The sequence below is a fragment of the Spea bombifrons genome, chromosome 11 (genome assembly GCF_027358695.1).
Source record: "Spea bombifrons isolate aSpeBom1 chromosome 11, aSpeBom1.2.pri, whole genome shotgun sequence".
Taxonomy (NCBI): Eukaryota; Metazoa; Chordata; class Amphibia; order Anura; family Pelobatidae; genus Spea; species Spea bombifrons.
In genome coordinates, this window is record NC_071097.1 from 14006994 (window position 1) to 14028443 (window position 21450).

Genomic DNA, 21450 nt, shown 5'->3' on the forward strand with positions numbered 1-21450 from the left:
TAAAGTAAATGGGTACAGCCGACATGTGTGCTGTTCTATTATTGGGCTACCATATTTGTCATGCCAACAATTAAAAGGAAAAGCAGATTGTACCCTTCAATTAAAACTTCTGAATAGGTTAGCAATTATCTGCAACAGAAATAATTCTGAATGTCCTTAGTTATTCCATTAACAAATGAGCTATCCCATTAAGCCAATATTTTGATTAAATAACTCTATAATCAAATCTTTTTGTTTGAGATAAACATAGCCATAATAAAATGTTCCGCAGACATAAATTATTTTATTTTTTATTAGACTAGGAAATATAATTTATTTCATAAAAATGTTACAATAGGAATGCTAAACTTTATTTACAGTTTGTTTTGTAGTAGTATACAGAATTGACAGACAGGAATATGGGGGAACAAAGAATTAGGTGAGGCAGAAAGCATTAAAACACCAACTCTTATAACAGGTATTTCCCAAGCAAAAATAGTAAGCGTGGATAACATGGAAATGAAATGGAAAAGAGGCATAATAAAAGAGGTTCATTTTTAACACAGAAAACAGCATTTGGTTCTTTTTATTTGAAAACAAAATCTACTGCACAATTATCCAGCAAAATTAAGGGATCCTTACAATACATGGTTGCCTATTGCATACACATATATTCAAAGCAACATTGCCTCCATTTTTTTTGCATAATGAGAACAGGAAAAATCACTCCTTTTCTAAATACAGCTTCCTACTGACCTATAGGAGTAAAGCTTTTATGACGGCTGTTGCAATTTCACCAAAGCCACCATGAACACTGTTGCATAAAAAGGTCAATATTTAGCAACTAGAGGAAAAAACTGCCCCAGAGGCCTAGCAGTTATCTGTCAGCTAGACATGCTCCATAGCAAACACAGAGAGCTCTCAGGTACGGTAATTAGGGTATTGTTTGATATGGACCAAAATATCAGTCAGTATAATGCGAGTTAAACAAGTACCCCCTGCCAACAGAGTATTTTGGCCTACAATAATATGTCCAGGGGGCAGCAGTAGCTCACCCTAGTGCACCTCTGTTCAATGGGTCGGTTGCAAGTGAGATCGCTGATCTACCTAACTAGCCCATCAAAACTATCGAGGAGACTCCATAGTATGCTGACCCTAGTTCCATACCCGTAGCTGCAGAGGTGGGACAAGGGGCAGCAGGGGGCATAGCCCTTGGTCAGGACAGTACCTAATATGAATACCACACTGCCTCCAAACCATCTTGTTCAATATCATCGTTTGTCAATATGTTTTGTAGAGCTTTTTTATTCACGCACATCAAAGAAAACAACACAGACAGAATTACTGTACTGTAACCCAACTAGTCTTTTTTTTACCAATGTATTAGTGTCAACAACCGCTGAGAACCAGCTGCAAGGTAGGCCGGTTTTCATAAATACACTTGGCAAGCATTGCCATGGGAATGCTTGAGAAAGCTCCTTGTTTCTATTTCCATAGGAATAATACAAATCTAAGGTTTAATCCAACAATATTTAAATCAATAATACAAGATCAAGATCAAATGTTACCATAATGTTTCCAGTTATGTCTTATTTCTAATTCAAAAAAGCATCTAACATTATTATGTTATTATTATGTTTTTTTTGATAATTGTACAATGTGCCCTTTGGGAAAAAGTAACGAGGAAAAAAGGGAAAATAATAATAATAATAAACAAAATAACAGATGCTTTGCTAACATTTTAAGTGCCAGACAACATTATATAAACAGAACCAAATGGAGGCATCACTACAGCAACAAAAATGTAATTGAACAGCTCTTACTATAATTGAAGTACTAGCAAAAATATATTTTTTATTAAAAAATATCCTTTGTTATGATTTTGTAACACTAATTTGTATACCCCTCTATCTTATATTGGCCAATAACCGCACATAATCCTCGGAGTCTTACTGGAATATAAATACCTTTTCATTACTCTAATATAAAGTTCTAGCGCCTACTAAGAACATCACTTTAAGGAAAAGTATTGTTTTAGGTCTAATGCTTTACTAAGCACCCTATCACAATTGTAGCTAAAATTGTTGAATTAATTACAATGTTATTATTGACAAAAATATGTTTAGCAATAGCTACCAACACTTCACTGATTGAGCAAACGAGCAAAGGTTGGTTTGTGTAATTACGACCGGCCCCGACATAATACTGATCTGCTAAGGAAAAGAGAATTCAGAGGTAAATGGTTTTACATCTGTGAAACTATAGGCAAAGAAACAGTATCTTTAGCTGGCTCGGAGCTGTATTTCTTAAAGCTGTTTGTTTGCCTTTCCTTATCCTTGGAGCTTATTTACAACTTAAAGTGGGCAATATGGTTTTTTTTTATTTATGATTTAATTTTCTTAAAAAACATACAATGCTCGGAAATAACTATTTTAACACTTATATAAATATTTATTTACATCAATTCTCTTTGGGACAGTGAAATGGGAATGGGAGCTTTTCTGCTTGAGAGTCATCACACAACATATTTTTACTGTTTATCTGTAGGCACATCCAGTGATGCTAGCACAGTTTTGATAGCCTGGGAATTACACTGGAATGAAAGAAAATTGTGTCATTTAATAATTACAAACAATATTATATATTCATTTTGGACTGATATTTTTGCTCATTTTAACAAATACAGTAAACAGCAAAAGAAGATGATCTGCATAAATCGTCAAACATGTCGGTAAATGCATTGAAACATTCCCACATATGCTTCTAATGCTACATAACAGATTACTGCTCTTATCAGAAACAAAGTTCACTGCTGAGGATGCAAACAAATCTAAAAGTAACATGGTATTGTTAATGTGGAGAAAGGCACAAAATGTCATGGGCCATGAGATGCGTATCATGAAGTAGGAAAAAGGTCAATTTATTGGTAATAATGAAGTCACCAGGTGTTTTCAATGGCTACCGTAAAGGCACTTGGGTATAAAGGCCTCCTGTATTAGTCTGTTATTCTGGACTGGCAAATATGAAAAATCTATGAAAGAAGGTATAGGTGAGTACATGAAACAATTCAACAATACCCTTTATTGAAAGGTATACAGTTGTTGAGACCGATATCTCGGAATATTATAAATTGGCTACAGCTTACCACATCTAATAAGCAAGATGCTACTTTAGTCAACATTAGTAATACCAATGAGAAGAATAAGACCATCAAAAATATTAAACTCATAGTCTCATGACTATCCCATATTTGACATAGTATGCCATGATGTTTGATAGCTGTGCATTTTGCATTTGAGAAACTAGTTATGTTCACTTACTAAATTGCTTGGGGTGCTCAGAACAATGGACTACGGACTTGAGTATACATCCAAGCATGGCTGAGCAGACTCTTGGATTAAACAAGCCATGGGGCCATAAACTCTATATCTGGTGCCCAGTTTATGCTATTTCATACAGAACTGTATAAAAAAAGGTTCTGAAAAGTGTCCAGCTGACTCATACATTGTAGATAATTTTCTCCAACCCGGAATGATTGGTAATAGACACAAGTATATTACATACAAAAGGGTTTGAGTACAACTTCATGGCAAAATTTTGAGTTATGCTCCAAGGCCATTTTCACAAATTGCTTTTCTTAGGTCTGAAGTGTTCGGATCTGAATGACAATCCATTATCTTGTATAATGACAATCCCTATTGTTAAGAGCATATACTTCAGACTGTAATTTGTCTGTTTTTCCCCAGCTGCTCTTTTGTGCCAGTAATCATGAAATAGTTAAGAAACAATTTTCAATTCTGCAATGTCTATATAGGAAATATGACATACAAATAAGTCTATATTTATCAACAGTTTGATCAAAGTACTAGAAGGAAATTTAGCAACAGCAACACTGTGAACAGACTTTCTCAAATGCCCCTGAGAGAGAACAGAACCTGAATGAATTATTGTGTTCACCTTATCGCCTGCAGGGTATATGATGTATATCCTTCTTAAAAAAAAAAAAAATGTTAAAAAAAAAAAAAAAAAAACTGTCCAGGAAGCCCCTGAGAGAAAAGGCAAAAAATAAAATGCAACTTTTTGTATTTATTTTTGTAATTTTTTTTTAAATAAAATAAATAAGCAACACAAAAGCGAAGAACAGAAACAGAAAAAAAAAACACCTCACAATATTTCTTTTCTCATTAAAATTACATTTTAAAAATGACTGTTGAGATTAACTGGTTAAAAGACCTTAATTCAAATGATCTTCATTATGATACTTCAACCCTAGAGATGGATTTAAAAATAAGAGCTGAAGATGGAAATACTCCGTAAAACCCTATAATACTGTCCGCTGCCTAGCACGTTAATTAGCCAAGCTATACACAGGGTCTTGTGTTTGTATTTTTTATACAATGACTTTAAACAGCTGTTGCAAAAAATGGCTTTAAGGATTTTTGTTTTTTGGTGGCTTCTATGGATGCCCTCTAGAGAAACGTACATGAACAACAAGACAAGGCCCACTGAAGATATGAATAGTGTCTTCTCCTCTCTGAGGCTCCAGTACCAAATGCAAAAATAATGTGGGTTAATAAGCATATAGAAAAGTCTTAATGTATTAGCCTTGAACCTTTAGGGATAATCTTTGATTTGCTAGCCTCAGCGATATTCTAGACAAAGGTCACAATACAAGTTTGGTTGTGCGATTTCATCTGGCACATACTTCCATACAGTTGTCCCACCTAACTAGTATAACCAATTAAGCATTGAAAGGCAAAGGTAGGTACCGTGATATCTTACTTTGTGTGTTGCACACTGTAACAGGTCTGCACTTTACAATCAAGCTGACTAAGAAATGTTACGTCATATTATCTTCTATCTGCAAACATGTATATTTTCGAGAAATGACAGTGATTATTTTATGAGGGGCTGCATGTTGTCAGTTGTTTGTTAATGACTTGTTTCAGAGCCACAAAATATTTCACAATTGGTGTTCATCATGATCTATTAACCGAAAATGTTAAAACCCCAACCCATATTCAACGGATTAGAATGTTATGCTTCTCGACCTGATAAGTTAAAATGGTCTGTATGGCATTCTGTGAACATTGCCTTCACTCGTGTAACGGCTCACGTTTCGCTATAACCCAAATAAATTTTTTCCCTGAGCAGTGTAGGGTTTGATTCAAAAAATAATTAGTATGAAAATCAAAAAGAGATAGCAAACCAAACAACAGCTCATGGCAATATATCAACACATTTTATACCTTAAGTGGACTTCATGTCTGAAGCCACACAGTTGATTTTATGTTTACTTTGGGAAATGTCTAGCAACAACAAAAAATAAGGGACATGTTGCTCTTTCATTATTAACCTCACATATGGAAAAGGACATATCTTTACCCATTAACATATAAAACATGGATTCATCCAAAGATCTGGATAATAAATAAACATGCGTTTCCTAAGAAACCATTTAACCTCATTAGCGAGGTTGTTCCCAAGCATGGACAGGAAAAAAGCAGTTTGTGTAGACTGTACATGACCTTTCAAAAGGGTTATACACCAGTGAAGATGAATGGGGTAAAGGTAAAGAAAAATATAATGAGATAAATCTACAAAGTCTTCTTGGATGCTTGGCCTGGAAAGGTGGAGTATGTCTTTGTCACGTTATGGATGATGTTCTTCTTCTTGTGCAGAGTTTCATAGGATTGGGGTTGTAAATGTAATCCATTAGAGATTTGGATGGCTTGTAAACAGAGTATGTAAGGATTTCTAAGGCTGGTTGTGATCAGAAAACAAGGAAGAAATTCCTTCTGTCTCCATACTAAGCTGCAGCTCCTTGAGTCATCCAATGTAAACAAGGACAGAAATTGTCTCTTGTTTAATATTTTTCTTCCCCCAACCAATTGCATGGCCTTGAACCAAGTTGATGGCTATACAAACCATCAACAGTCACCTTCAGTTGTAATAACAAGCATCATCTCACTTTTCCCCATCTCTTCCAAGGCACTGGCCAGAGTGTTAAGGTCACCGTCCTCTTGATGTAAGGCTTCCCATAAGTCCAAAATAACTCCTGTAGGACTGGCTTTGGTTGCAAAATAATTCAGATATCTAAAAGAGAGAAGAAAAAAAAAAGACATGGTGGACATCTTCCCAGTACAAGATCCCAGATCCAGTGTTTTAGTGGAAGAACAAAACCCAAAATATTTTTTACCTATAAAACCTAGGGTAATTTTTAACTGTGACAGATGCAAATTGTTGAAATTTTGATATCAAAACTGTAACAGAATTTACAATTACTTTCACTGCACACAAATACTCTATTTATTCCTGTATTCACATTTCAATGTGTTCAGTAGCTTAGCTATATATATCCCAGACACTGTAATTCATCCTGTTTGTTTCCTATAAACATTTATATTTATACATGATTTAACTGTATAATAAATAGCGACACCTGGGTTTATATGAAGACTGGGTTTCTGGTTTACTACAGGCTAAGATTTATATGTGAGTGCAAGACACCTAAGTTTATTCCCATTGGAACTTGATCATACACATTACACTGCTGTTTGTATATGGTACTAACTTTATGACCCCAGCTCTGATCTCACCTTGGTTATAGTCTAACAAAATGGACCATCTACCTCCATCTCTAACTCCATAGTCATTTATAGTATTTCTTTTAATGTGCAACCTCAAATATGTTCTTCACTGAGTTAGCAATATATCTCACCTATCCATGCTAAGTTTTTGTGCCAGAAGTCTCCAGTCATTTCCTCTGGAATTAGGGGCATCCAAACTGTTGCAGATTTTCTGTCGGATTGAAAAGGGGATTTTAAAGGCATATGGTCCCAGCTGGGTGGTGACATTGCTTCCAGCATGTGAGCAAAATGGATCAAACGACTTGACATTCTGGAGAAGAAAACAAATATGTATTAATGTGTAATTATATCTGTATCCTAAAGTACTTAATATATAATATTTTACTACAAAGTACTATGCAAACCAATGATAATTATTATTAAGAAGGATTCGTGGCACTAAATTGTGGCTTCAGGCGTCCCGTGTATGATTACTTTTTTTTTAGTGTACTGATGAACTCCCAATACCTTCACATTACATCAATATGCGTTAGAAAATCAGGAAAAGATGGGCATGGATGGTGGGCTGATTCGGTGGCGCAACAGACCACTTGACTAGACTTGCCCCCCAGGCCTTAGGCTGCCAGCCCTCCCCTGGACACCGCATGACAAACCTGATGCCTAAAGCTCAGACAGGCTTCCGATGAAAAATATAATTTAGTACAACATCTCCATGTCTGACGTATCAATTTTTTTTATGAGAAAACATATTTTATGGATATATGCATTTCCATTATGTCTTTGGTGTCTAAAGGGCATTTACGAGACTGTCCACTGCAAAGCTTGTTGCTGTCGATCCAATACTTGATTATATGTCAGGGGGAAAAATCTACAGGCGCATGACTGTTTAAAACCCCAGCTCTTTACTGTACACTTTCAAAAAAAAGTAATCTCCAAAAATATTGGTTGGGCTTTATAAATACCAATAAAATAATTTCACAATAAATAGGGAGTACAACCTCTCAAAATGTCCATATAATTATTACTCCCAGAATCTTCTTCAGAAATCTGGATGAAATACTTGTCATATGTGATTGTAATTGTCAAACATGGGTATTTACTATTGGGGAGAATTCTCAGAATAGACCTTATACCATGAGCACTTTTTCATTCTTGCACTGCTTACATAATTGCTTAACATACATACATAAAACCTAAAAAAATACCCCAGAGCCAAAAGTGGCTTCAAAACTGATTCAGTGGGGATTAAACATTTACATACCAAAAGTGAAATATTAATACTGTGTACAGCACTGCCAAAATAACTAACAATGGTTAACTTAGAATTTGTTTTCCATTAAGAGATCCTGAAATTTGCCATAGTGATAAAACAAGCAGGGTAGAATAACTCCCCATCTCACCTCTTCCAGCATCGTATGTATCTGGAATATTTGTCCTTCTCCTTCCACTTGCCGCACACAGATTTTGCACGTAAGTTCTGTTGAAGCCAGGCTGTGCCTTTCCAGAGTGAACGTACAGTGCAGGCTCCTTTGACTTCCGCTCCAAATGTGGTAGAATGGGATCTCCTGCACCAAACACACATTGTTCATTTGTTTCATTACAAGAACAGAGTGTAGGTAGAATATTAACCCTATCTGTGTCGGGTATGTTTCTGTGTTGACCCCTTTGTCAGCAAACACACATACTCTTTTTGAAATTAAATGCAATTTCTTTTAAATTGTATGTTCTGTGTGTAAGCCAAGGTTGATGCACTATGCATGTACCAAAGGATGAATGTCCATGACTCTTTCCCTAGATGGTAGGTGAATGTGGTTGATTTTATGACTACTACAAGGATCCCATTTATTGAGGAAATCAACGTAAATTAAACTTTAGGAGGCTACTCACCTGGTATTTGGCCAGCAGTTTGCTTCTCCACAGTGAATGGGGGATATCGTGGATAGACAGTCTTAGGTTGTGATAACTATCCTTGAACATTAGTGGCTTTGGTTCCTCAACAAGGTATCCTCCCAAAGTCTTCTCCAACTCGAGGACCTCCTGTGGGCCAAACGTAAGTGCTTAGTATTCATCAAATAAAATATCTTGCAGATCTACAAAGGTGTATAGGGGTGTGATAAGTAAAAGATAAACCTCTACAGTTCAACTTAGTATGTGATCAGACAATGAACATGACTCATCATGGAGTAATATGTTACATGTTTTTGATCTGGTAGCACTTGAAGAAGGACACAGCTGCCTAACCTACTACTCAACAACTATTCCCTACAGAAAAAAACACAAAATACATAGTTCTGTAAATAGAATAACAAATATTTGTTTGATTTATCTATAGACATTTTTTTTCTAAAATTACCTCTTGAGATAATTAGATCATTACTAAGAAATTCACTTGTGTGCTAAAAATCTTGCTCTTTTAAGCACTGAAGAACCTCACAATTATTGTGTTGCTTTAATTTGAAAATTAAAAATACTTTCAATAGGCATGTTATTTTTATGCTCTGTTTTTGAGCAAAAGCTGTTTTAAAGAATATCCCAGGAGAAATCATGTCTTCTAATTGATTCATCCAGTTAGTAGTACTTTTTGACAATATCCAAGCATAATCTGCTGTAGAGTGCTGTCAAATATGATGGCACTATAAAAGTCCATAAATAATGATAACAAAACTATGGCTTTGCAAAAATATAAATGCTTTATATTCTTAACCAGAACTTTAGCAATTGACTTGGCCACATGCTGAGTGCAGAATTGCTGTGGAATGCATTGTTTAATCGCACTCAAGGGATTACGTTAAACAAAAAAACCTTTGGAGTATGTAGCACATTCATCAAAAATGTCTTAAATCTGTACTTTGCTCGGTTTTAAGTTAACCATTTTACTGAATGTTTTAATAATCCTAATCCCTGTTTAATGCAGAAATCATCTAAATGGTAAATACATTTATGTGCCCAAAGGTTTAAGTATTTGCTTACTAGTGAAAACACAGTACATTGGTGTTTTTAGAATTGCTATTAATTTTTAAATGCCAAACTTGGCAAGCATCAACAACCAGGAGGTTTTCCAGTATGCTCATTCTCTATTTTAATAATGTACACTTTAATGTTTATTTAATTCCATATTTTATGCTTCATCTAAGCAGTTTTAATGTCCCCATATTATTAGCCCATATAAGCTGTGCTGGAAGACTATCGTATCACAATATGGAGTTAAATATAATAACTTGCATTTGCTATTTGAAACTGAAGTACACGGTGGCAATACTTGAAGGACAAAAAGTTGACGTACTTCATAGCACAGGCAAATGTATGATCCTCATGGAAAGAGGAAATTATCTACTGCCTTGTGTAACACTTGAACTCTTATCACACCACATAGAATATACCAAATATCAATCGTTTATCTGCTTCGATCAACTAGTTGACAATATTACCTTAAGAGCATCCGGCGTGTCTTCTAAGCAGTAGACTTTCAGATTGTATTCTAGAGAAGTGCAAAGAATGGGCGCAAAGATAGCAAGCTGGAGCCTTTTTATGGCAGATCTAGAGTATGACTCTCCCACAAAAGCATAAGTGCCCAGCTGGTCAAGCAAAATATGGCAGGAATGGCTTTCAAGCTGGCAGTAGCACGGGGTATTGAGTGTTTCCTCATTCAGGGTCACGACCTCCTAAAAATACCAAATACAACGTGTTAGGCCATTGTAGCCAATCATTGGTCAACAAACTAATACATATTTTACGATTATGATAAATTGATATGATACACCACTTGCTTTAGTTTATTTTATAGGGATAATTCTGATTTCTAAATAATATAATTTACGCATGTGTGTTAGATAGATAGATAGATAGATAGATAGATAGATAGATAGATAGATAGATAGATAGATAGATAGATAGATAGATAAAATAGTGGACATATCCGGGACTTATACTCCCATCAGTTCATCAATGTATGACACTGTGAGCCAGTACACGTGAAGCACTTTATATGTACAGAACTCTACTGTACTACCAAGTGCTAGCGTCTCTAGGATTTGGAGCCTGGTCACAGCTATATGACCCAAAACTCAAATAACTAAAATAGCTGAAGACATTTTTAGGATTAAATATACACAGGAATGACCCCCTCACACCAAAACATAGCCTCCTACCTCCCAGTTGCCTTGGTGAGACTGAGTCTTGAGTTGTAAAATCCAGTCAGATGTGTTGATGTCAGCACAATGAGGTATGGTTAATATAACAGGCCTGCACAGCAGAAGCCCGGTGGGTCCACATGTAACCATGGGACTCAAAATAGTTTGTGTCCCCTCTGATGGCAAACTAAAAGAAAACACAAGAAAAATTGTAGGATAGAATACACTTATGCCAATACGGGCATCAAAATCAATCCTGTTGCAAAACCACCAAAAAAAGTTTTTCAAAGACCTTTTAGAAATTCTAGTTGCAGACATGAAGTATGACACAAGGTACATATAATTTACACATGCATAGTACACATAGTCTAGAAACTACACATATCAGCTTTACAAATGCAGAATCCAAAAAACACATACAAAATGTAAACACTACTTACACTGTGTTCTCTCTTTTGTTTATCATGAGGTACATTTCATAGTATTTGCCCTGTGGAATTGCACCATGAGGTATTAGCAAACTTACCCCTGTGGAAAAAAAACAGCATGTTTATTTTATTTTTATTTTTTTTACTAATCTTTAACCCATTTATTTTACTGTAACCAACTTAGTCTCCTGACATCCAATAAATGTGAGCAAACACCATTAAAATGGCGGTGGTCTTATTTTGTTTCCTGCAATTTATCCATTTTCATTTTGAATTGTGTAAAACTAGAATTGGAGTTCTTAGATACACAATAAAGTGCCATAAAGATGTCATTGTTGGGGCTCCTGAACTAATTAACAATGGTGAAATTACACAAACATTATGGACATGAATGAGCTTAATGTGAAAAGCCTCCATTAACACATAATGTTTCTGAAACTATTATCTTCCTCTTAATAAAATGTAGCACACTTGAAATATATAAATATAATAATACTAATAATCAGTGAATTTATTGAGGCGGCTTTCCTTTGTTTGTAGAAACAGCGCGCTCACATATTGCTTTGACAGGATTGTGTTTAGAAAGGAATGTTTATGACAATTATAAAATCCACCAGTGTGTAACCAGGTCTGGTCCAATTTTTTACACGTTTATGGTGGGTAACAATAGTTTTTACAACAGATACAGAAAATGTAATTGCTATTATCCATGCCTAGTAATTATTATACATATTCAAAAGTATACAATATAGCCAAACACTGCTAACAAAATATTCCATTAATGTACAATTTACCTTTGTTTGCAAGTACCGAATTTGTCAGAATGGAAGCTTGACAAGTAATCATTATTAGATAAAAAAACATAATTCTCTAGTTATTTAATCTTTGAAATATTTAAGAGGTTGTTTTTAAAGGCAGTGACTAATTTTTCTCGAGTCAATGTTTGGTTCAAAGTATCTGAATAGGAGCAAGCTGCATCACAACATGTCCATAATGATGCTGACAAAGTTATACCGCTCCCTGCATAATGTGCCTTGTGCGATAAACCTTATTCTTGCCTTATTTGAGTTATTGTAATATTGTATTTGTATTCTCACCAGTATTTGGGAAAGTAAGCCTTCCTCCCAGGTTTCCGAAAGTCCCTGTGACACTGTTACTAGAGTCTCGAGGCAATGTCAGGAGATGCTGGCTGCTCATAGCCTTGTTCCTGGCGTTGATGATGTTGTTATCTGTTGGATATGTACCTGTTGGCTTTGTGCCAAGCAAGTCAGTCCCATCATGTATTGCAGGAGAGGAGCCTACTGTGGAAGAGTTGTAGACTTTAATTTTTAAATTTGGCAGTGGGTCCAACAAGGGAGAGTTGGTCATGGGAATTTTGTCAGCGGAATCCTGTAGGGCGTACATATTGCCTCGGTATATACCAGCGTTAGCTGTTAGATCTGGCTGTATGGAAGGGTGTAGAAGCTGTGAATTATCTGCAATAATAAAAATATCAAGTCAGTATGGTTTGCTAAATAATAAGCAGCAAAAAACAGTAATAATAACTGGAATATGATTGGTCAATGGTCAACTCTAAAAGGTAAGATTGATTAATTTGATGTACTTTTTTTGCCGTCTCTGTATTTTTTTCAGAAACCCGTAGACCATGATTTCTTATTTTCTATAATAGGGCCTTCTAAAATAAAATAGGTTTGCATCAAAGAACAGCACTACGCATCTGTAGCGTTTGAAAGCCAGTGATAATATGCCTAGTGGAGGACTGACAAGCCACTCTACACATGCAGTTTTTTAAAAAAAAGAAATAAAAACAGCTGAGACCAAAGTATTTTTAAGTGTCGGCCTACTGCTGCCACGTAACATCACATCAAATGCTGTATCTTTCAGATGCAAGTCACGTAGAGATGTGAAGAGTAATTATTAAAACACACTTTCTGTAATTAGAATTCCCTTAATGGAAACCATTGGAATCTCGTCTTTAGGACTTCATCTGTTTTGCCATTAGTACCATCTGCTAGCACCTCAGAAGACCTTAGTTAATGAGCTTTCACAGCAGAGATCAGGGAAGGATGTCAAGCACATTTACTTTACCGTGTCTCGGGGTCTTAAAGTTGACTGGATGAAAACCTCCCGTAAGGGCGGCTGACGAATCTGTGATGTCTGTGTCAAAATCCCGGCAGTTACGTCGATAAACCACTATACCAACTGCCATGAGTATGACGATGAAGATAAAAATGGCAACTACCAGGCCAGCATAGAGGGCCACATCTCCCGTGGAATCCAATACTGTCAAAGACAGATAAACAACTGTAAGGCATTTATCTACTGGACTTTTCAATGTTTTTTTTAAAAGCATACAATTCTGGTTAATGTGCCAGTTATTAATATGTAACTATTAGATAAACACTTGTAGGATTTATTCTGTAGTGTTGTATTTAGTAATATGTTATTGAAATCATGCAAAGTGATGTTAAATTTCTCGGCCAAAATATAAGTTAAAGCCACACATCATACCAAGGTACACAAGGGCACCAACATATTTTTTGTCTGGCATGATCTTAATGGCATGTTCGAAAAATATCATATCTGAGGTGACCATTTGAAGTCCTCCAGTTCACTAATGATTCATAACTGGCTTACTAGAGTTTTATTCTATGGAGGGTCTTTATTTGATATACTATATTAATAAGGTAGGACCTATCAGTATTCCAATGTAAAAAATATATATTTATGGCTTATCTCATGATAAACCATGTTTTTTACTGGTGGCACAATAAAAAAAATACACATGTTGTGATGTTTAGTGCTATACAAGCTTGTTAACCACTTCGAGACCGGGACATACCAGGTACGTCATCTCAAAAAAAATGCCCCCATGTTGCCACAATCGCACAGAGTGATATTGTCGGCTCAAATGTAACAAAAACCTGGCCCTGAAGGGGTTACAGTAATTCTTTCTGTATTGTAGTAATTCTTTCTGTATTATAAGTAGTCAAGTAGCAATCAATGAAATGTTACTGCTGGTGGGACCATTCCACTAGAGGCTGCTTTTGAAACTTTGCACTAAAATCACTTTTTAAACCTAACCTCCAATGACTAGAAATACATTACTCATAGAACTAACTATGAAAAGTCAGACGGTTAGCTGTGTTATAGCCAATACAATCTATCCGATCATCCTTCAATGCCCTACCCAGTATGCACAGGCTGCAGCATCCCCTGTGGTCAAAATTCCCATGTTAGCAAGAAACCACAGCTTGTTAAACATATGGTTACTTCACCTTTCAAAAGGAGCTTCAAGGACAATAATTACTAAACGTGAAATGGTTTTATCAGTATAAAATCTTACTCTTTCATTTTCTACCTCAAGACGCCAGCATGACATTATCCTGATGAAACCATGTACTTAAACTCAATAGCCCTTCTGGTGAATCCAAATACTACAATTTAATAGTTCAATCATTCCCAGAAACATGTTAGCCAAAAGTTCTAAAAGTTAAATGTAGGTGAATAAGATCATTTTTCAACGTTCGCAGACTTTATAGTCTTGGAAAACGTGTTCTTTTTAATAATTAGTATTAGTTATCACAATGTTTTATGTAACAATTTAAATATTACAGTTATTACAAGTAACTATATGTATATTTGAAAACATTACATAGGTAGCAGTCTTAAGCCCAAGTATCCTAATCGGACCCTTTACCTTACAAAATATTGTGAACAACATGAAAAATAATACTATTTAATATGCAATTATTACCACACTGGTCTATATATTACATCACTGCAATATTTTCGCTATTGGTTTAGTAATTGGTATTGGCACCCTGCCTTAATGATCATGGTGACCAGGCATGCAATATAAGAAAATATAAAGTGATGAAGAAAAATAAACAGAAAATGATGAAATGAAACTTACAATGTCTTTTAGGTTCACCTAAAACTCTCTTGTCTGTTTGAAACAAAATTAAAAAAAATAAATAAATAAAAATGAAATTAGTTTTCACAGAAAGAAAATAAAACAAAACTGAATATAATAAATTAAAAATGAAATGATAATGTTTTGTTAATGATATTTACAACATACCCATGTAAGCAAGCAGGTTAAAGGCATGTTATATAATGGGACTAATCTCTGTTGTGGTTGACAGAGAATGATGTAACGTGAGCAAGCAGAGATCCGAATGTAATTGTTTAAATCATTAACTTCAGCATTATATATATATATATGTACCAATCTACCACATCTTCGCATTTATTTATTTATATAGCACATATTCACATAATGACAGTTCAGTACAATGATCGAGAAAAGACAACTTCTGAGGCCTTTGGAATAACATGTAGCAAACAAAACAATATTATAGACAAAACAAAGTTAAACCGCAAGGTACTTTAAAGCAGGAACGCCATTAAAATGACTTCTTACTTACATCAGTAGAGACAGATGACTAAAATATCGTTAAAGGAAAAATAAAAACGGGCTCTCATGTTTATGGCTGGTATTTAAGTTGTGCAATGAGACAGGGCTAAAGTTCGAGCACTCATTCACAATAACGTGATGTCAACCTAGGGATGGTTCTACTAGTGGTGCTGTGTTCACAGCTAACGGAGAAAGCCATACAGATAACTCAATGAAGCTTATGAAAGGCCTCTTCACACACTTTAGTGGATGTAACTAAATAGGGTTAATTATTTAGCCATTTCACTTCTTGACATCCTACTGAGCATCCTATGATGGCAGATTCATACTCACTCTGCCAACTAATGCAGCATTAGAAACATAATACAAGACCTTCCCTAAATAAAGATAATCTAAATGATCCATAAGAGTTTGAATCTTTTAACACCGGCCATCATGTGAGATTTAGCTAAAAGTGAGTCTGGTTTTGATCAGATCTAATACGATATTGGTACACTTACTTTGCATGCACAGTCCATCAGTGCAGTTTTTGGAATCTAGCAACATGCCACTACAGTCTTTTCCACCATTCTTTGGGGTGGGTGCATTACACTCTCTGCTTCTCCAGTGGGTGCACTCAGTGCTGCAAGCCGACCACTTGCTCCACTCTGTCCAGCCTCCATCTACTACATTTTAAAACATTGCAATGTAAGGCGGAAGATAGACGACTCAATGTGTAATAAATCCTAAATCGTAATGACATTGACTTTTAGCATCACCGTCCCGTATTACTCCGGTAACAAATACACCTTGCATATATAAAACATTTTCTGAAAGGTTGCACAAAACTATATGGATTAAAACTATTTAAAGAAGGAGACGCAAGTCTGTACCACCGTACCAGTCTCTTATAACATTATTTTTATATATTAAGTTGATATTGAAAAAAAAAGTTTGTATTCTACTATCTATTGTCTGTTGAATGATAATATTCTTATGTTAAAGAGTGATACAGTAAATGTATGGTGGACAAACCTGGACACATAGTAGTACAAGCCAATTTTTGAAAGGGCTGCCCTTCACAAAATGAGCCACCATTGAGGGGTGTTGGATGGGTACATGTTCTTGTCCTCTTCTGCCAACCACGACCACAACGGTTGTTACAAGGGGACCACTCAGTCCAAGATGACCAGCCTCCATTCACTAATTCCGGGGGGATCAAAAAACAAAGTATAATTCATCATAACACCCCGAATTAAAGCATTTCAAACAGGATAAATGGAAAGTTTGCTCATTAGCTTCAAAACCTATAAATGCTGAGTTTACCAAAGAAAGCTAATTGTTGTCTTAACTAATGATTCTTTTATAACCATCTGTTAGGAAAATGCCCAGTCTGGAAAGTATTAGGCCACCCACAGTCCGTGGGACAGAGCTGGCACCGACGTTAACAGGTGGTGTAGTTATTTAATTATAAGCATAGGTAATTAATTCACTAGACATTTATCATCTAAATAGTCTTCATCTTGAATGTCTGTTATTTAACAGGGGGTATGCTTGGATGGTTGAGGGGGGGGTGATACCTCAAATATATTTAAATAATATATTTAATATTTCAGCTGCTTTCATTAGCCAAAGCAGATATATATATATATATATATATATATATTATTTTTTATTATTATTTTTTTTACTTTTTTACTTTTTATTGGCTAGAAACAATATATCTCTCGTCCACACTTTGTACATTCATCATTTAGTCTTTTACGTTATTTTACTACATGCAACTTAATTTTTTATAAATGCAAGAGGTACACACAAGCAGTTATTTGAAACAATATGTTCGAAGTTTAAAGCTGTTAAAATGCCCAACTACAGCAGCTGGTTGGGATAACCAAAAATGGAGAACAAAAATGCATTCCAAATTTGTAAAACACACAGAAATAGTATGAAGACATAACTTCAACTAATGATGTGCATCTTATTATTTGTTACGTACACAATACATAATATACTCATTCCAACCTAAACACCTCCACAACATACACCATACTTTGGGCGGCCTGTGAAACTCCTGCAGAAAAAAAACCCTGTTTCTGTTTTTTTAATGATGATGTATTACTCATGACATCACAGCATATGTAATGTTTTAAGAAGTGCATGAAAGAATTCTGATGCAGAACTGCTACCTAGCTTCCCAACTGCCATTATAACCATTCAAAGGAATGCAAGTTAATTCATATAACCTTTTATAGGTTGTTACTGGAAAATGTATTGTCTTCTAGATTTATTTTTGCTGATTTATCAATGTGTATTTCTGAAATGTACATCCTTTTTCTCTTTGTTTTTAAAGACATTTTAAAAACCCTGCCGAAAACTTTATAATTGAGTATCCTTATACTATGAAATATATTTACCGTATACAATGACGGTCGCTGTGGTACTTCTGCGCTTCGCAACAATATTCTTAGCAACACATGTGTAGTTTGCTGTGTCCGACAGTCTCGCTTGCTTAATTATGAGGTTGTGGTCAATTGTAATCAGGAAATTTGTATCTTCTGTAGGGTCGATGATATCCTCATTCTTCAACCATTCAACCTAATGAGTAAAGTAACCATCCACAGAAATAAGTATAATTTAAAAATAAGAGTACCTATATACACTCAACTTGCAGCAATACCAATTCTTCACCATTGCAAGCTTGTATGCATCAATCAGCATGTTTAAATTCTTTTGGAGGCTCTATGACTATCCAAGATTCCTTTTAAGGCCACTTAATAAAGAATTTCAATAACAAACTTTCATTCGTCTCTAGATTGCATAAAGCCCTAGCGTCATGACTGCAGATGGGCAAGTACCAGAAACAGAACAGGTGTGGAGGTTAACTGTGTTATTAGATGTCAGAATAACAGATTCAGGAGTCCATATAAACAATGCTTCTGAATAACAGAAGCTGACTACCTTAATGTGGTCACATTCATCATTCTGCTAATGTACCTGTAAGGATCAGGCTAATTCATTCATTTTCCCTTTCTGCCTCTGAACTGTAAATGCCAGGCTTTGTAGGTGTTCAGTCCTACTGGGATACTAAAGCTGTCGCAAGGATTTTGGGGATGTTGGAGTTTTGGAAGACAGCTGAACTTAATTTTACCTCTGGGAGGTAGTGTCATTTTTAACTACGACCAAAGTCACCGGCAGCAGTTTAAAGAATCCCCACAACGCAACAGTCGATACATAAACTAGAATTATAGTGCTGATTTGTTGTGTGATAAATGCCTTCTTCCTGATTACCGAATCACTTTAAATCTTTAAAATCCATCTTTCTACGGTCTATAAAAAAACCAGGACATTAATATAATTTAAAATGAATTGCTGTTAGAAATGAATTTGAAAATACTAGTAAGACGTTCACCCTAATTACCTCGGCAGGAGGAATGCCTTCTGGCGGACGACATTGTAGTAGAACTTCCTGTTCCAATGGTATTTCTTTGCCCAAAGGCTCCTGGTCAAAATTCTTTCTCAAATCTACAAGCAAGAAAAATAAAGAAATATGGACAATCTTAATGATATAATTTAGAGAGAGCAGATTTTTATTTTTTAAAAGAGAAATAAAAAGTCAACATGTCCACATTGATAAGATTCAAGCTGGAAATGCATGGGCTTGAAGTCTGAATTAAAAGTTGGCAGGTGCATGCAGCTGAAAGTAGGTGTATTCAAGAATGGTCTTTGTTTGTAACACGCATAACGCTATTGACGGGATTGGTGCGGTGACGCATAGATGAGATTGATAGAAGTTGCTAAATTTAAACATATTTTTTTTATGAAATCTACTAAAATTCTCAGGTGCATGCATCAATTTCTTTTTCTGTAAAATGGCTTTAAAAAAAAAAAAAAAAAAAAGTACTATAGCTGATTAAGCCATAACGTTTTGCTGAGAACAGCAGAAAACTATTCATTTGTTTTCATGTAGTTAAGATGAAAAATATATTGGATACAAGCTTCAAAGCATGATTGTGCCTTAAGGTAAAACCAGGCTTCTACGTTTAGTTCAATACTATAGGTAATATTTCAACACTCGTTAAAGCAATGTATTTCATTTCTTAACAATTGATTAAAAATACACTATGTAGTGATTTAGTAGATTATGTCGAATTATTGAGTAGTGCTCTTTTTAGTATTTTCTAATTTGGAATTTAATACAATCTACATTAGGAAAAAAAAAAAAGAACATGGAGGACGTTTGCACTTGCCAACACCATAAGGTCAATGAATACATTGAAAAGAAATTACACTGTTACAAAACACTTTTTCATGTAAAGATAGTTTAAATCGGTCATAATCATACAATTTTGTTTAGGTGGAAAAAATTATTCACAACCACAGCCAGACACAACCACAAGATGGGGCTCCTGTCAGTCTAATTTTTGATTTCTAAACAAGAATTCAAAAGCTCCCTTATTGAGCTTGATTGACGATTGTATCCAGGGGTACATAGAATGTACCATACTTAGGTAAAACTTACAGGCTATCCTGACATAAGCTCTTCGGCTCTTGGTGGTTCCTGCTGAACTCCATGCTACGCACTGACACCAGTAATCTTCCAGGCCAAAGAGCTCCTCCACCTGCTGTCTGGAGACCTCGATCTGGACCTCTCGTTCCACAAGGCCTGTTAAGATTTCAAGACGCATCACGTAAGTTTAAACAAGTCGCTAATCACTACATCCATGCAATCGATTTAATTGTTAAGTGAAGATTATTATATGATAGATCACGCAGATTTAAACTAAGATTAATGTTAAAGAAAAGTTTTTTGTAAAAAAAAATAAAAATAAAAAAAATCAGCAAAATAATGTAATCTACAGTTTTATCTAAAACAAATAAGACTGCGGTATTTCAGACAATCCTGACATACTGACATGTTAAAACATTTCCATGTAAGTTTTAAGTGGATGTTCATCACTTAATCCGTTTTAGTCTGTACTGTTTACTCGCAAACATTTGTTACAATCCTATCCAGGAAACATCTGGTTCTCCGCTGACGGTGGCCCCTGTCACTTCCTTACCTCAGCCGTTCAACAGCTGGCAACACTAAATCCAATTTCCATTCGCTGTTTAGTACTTTAGTTTCCTTCCCCACATTTAAAACATGATTTAGAACCCGCTGGCATAACATCATACCTGTGACTTCATCAACTCTCTCCCTAGTGATATGTTCAACCTGATGGACCCATTCTCCATTGCATTTAAAGAATATCTGGATGGCAGGGTTAGCTTTACAGAGAAGTTCAACTGGTTTGTTCTTCACAATGTAGGCATCTTCCGGTTCCAAGAGGAAATGTGGCAGAGACTCTGCAGCGGCCGATGGAAAAGAGTCAGGAAGGACATCGCTGTATTCAACACCTGTCAAAAGCAAAATGATCACACGTGACGATCATTGCCATTTATACGTTTCTTATTAAAAGTAGGGATGCATGTTGCCATATTGTTCCCAGAGACGACAGACCAAAGAAGTCGGCGATGCTTTAAACATTCATAGAGTTAAGTGTCACATAAACTTTCAAAAGGTGATATGGAAAGATGGAGGAAAATTCTTTGAACAATCAAAATGAAAATATTTAGTTTAGTTTAATTTTGATGTTATATGCCACTTGTTCTGTTATATAATTCAATAAATAATAATTAAAATCATTTAAGGACTGCCATTTTTGTCACATGACTGTTTAAATTATGCTTTTAAAATTGAAAAAAAGCCGTATTTCCATATTACCTGCCTTACTTACAATAGAAAGGAAATGGCCGTGACATTCAAGCAGCTTCTTGCAGGCAGAAGGTTTAAAAGTGACAAATTATACAAAGCGGAGAATAGTGGAAAAAGGTATTTTTCTGTGATAAAAGTTTGGCAAAGGGACAAAAGCAGGGGAGCTTGC

The 21450-nt window shown here is 35.3% G+C and overlaps 1 protein-coding gene and 1 long non-coding RNA gene across 2 annotated transcripts; both read right to left on the bottom strand.

Moving 5' to 3' along the window:
* Positions 1–263: 263 nt before the first annotated feature.
* Positions 264–1599, bottom strand: LOC128468542 (uncharacterized). Its single transcript, XR_008345859.1, has 2 exons — positions 1208–1599; positions 264–1152 (listed from the first exon to the last, which is right to left on the bottom strand). It is a non-coding gene; the product is annotated as an uncharacterized LOC128468542 (long non-coding RNA).
* A 3289-nt stretch (positions 1600–4888) lies between these two features.
* On the bottom strand, positions 4889–20951 carry UNC5B (unc-5 netrin receptor B; the record flags this gene model as incomplete). Its single annotated transcript, XM_053451085.1, has 15 exons — positions 4889–6075; positions 6701–6879; positions 7970–8134; positions 8457–8606; positions 9998–10231; positions 10718–10886; positions 11140–11227; positions 12225–12602; positions 13216–13410; positions 16048–16212; positions 16562–16729; positions 17941–18121; positions 18945–19048; positions 20046–20189; positions 20702–20951. Coding segments are annotated over 15 exons (2736 nt in total), but the record flags the coding sequence as incomplete, so codon positions are not given.
* Between the last annotated feature and the right edge of the window lie 499 nt (positions 20952–21450).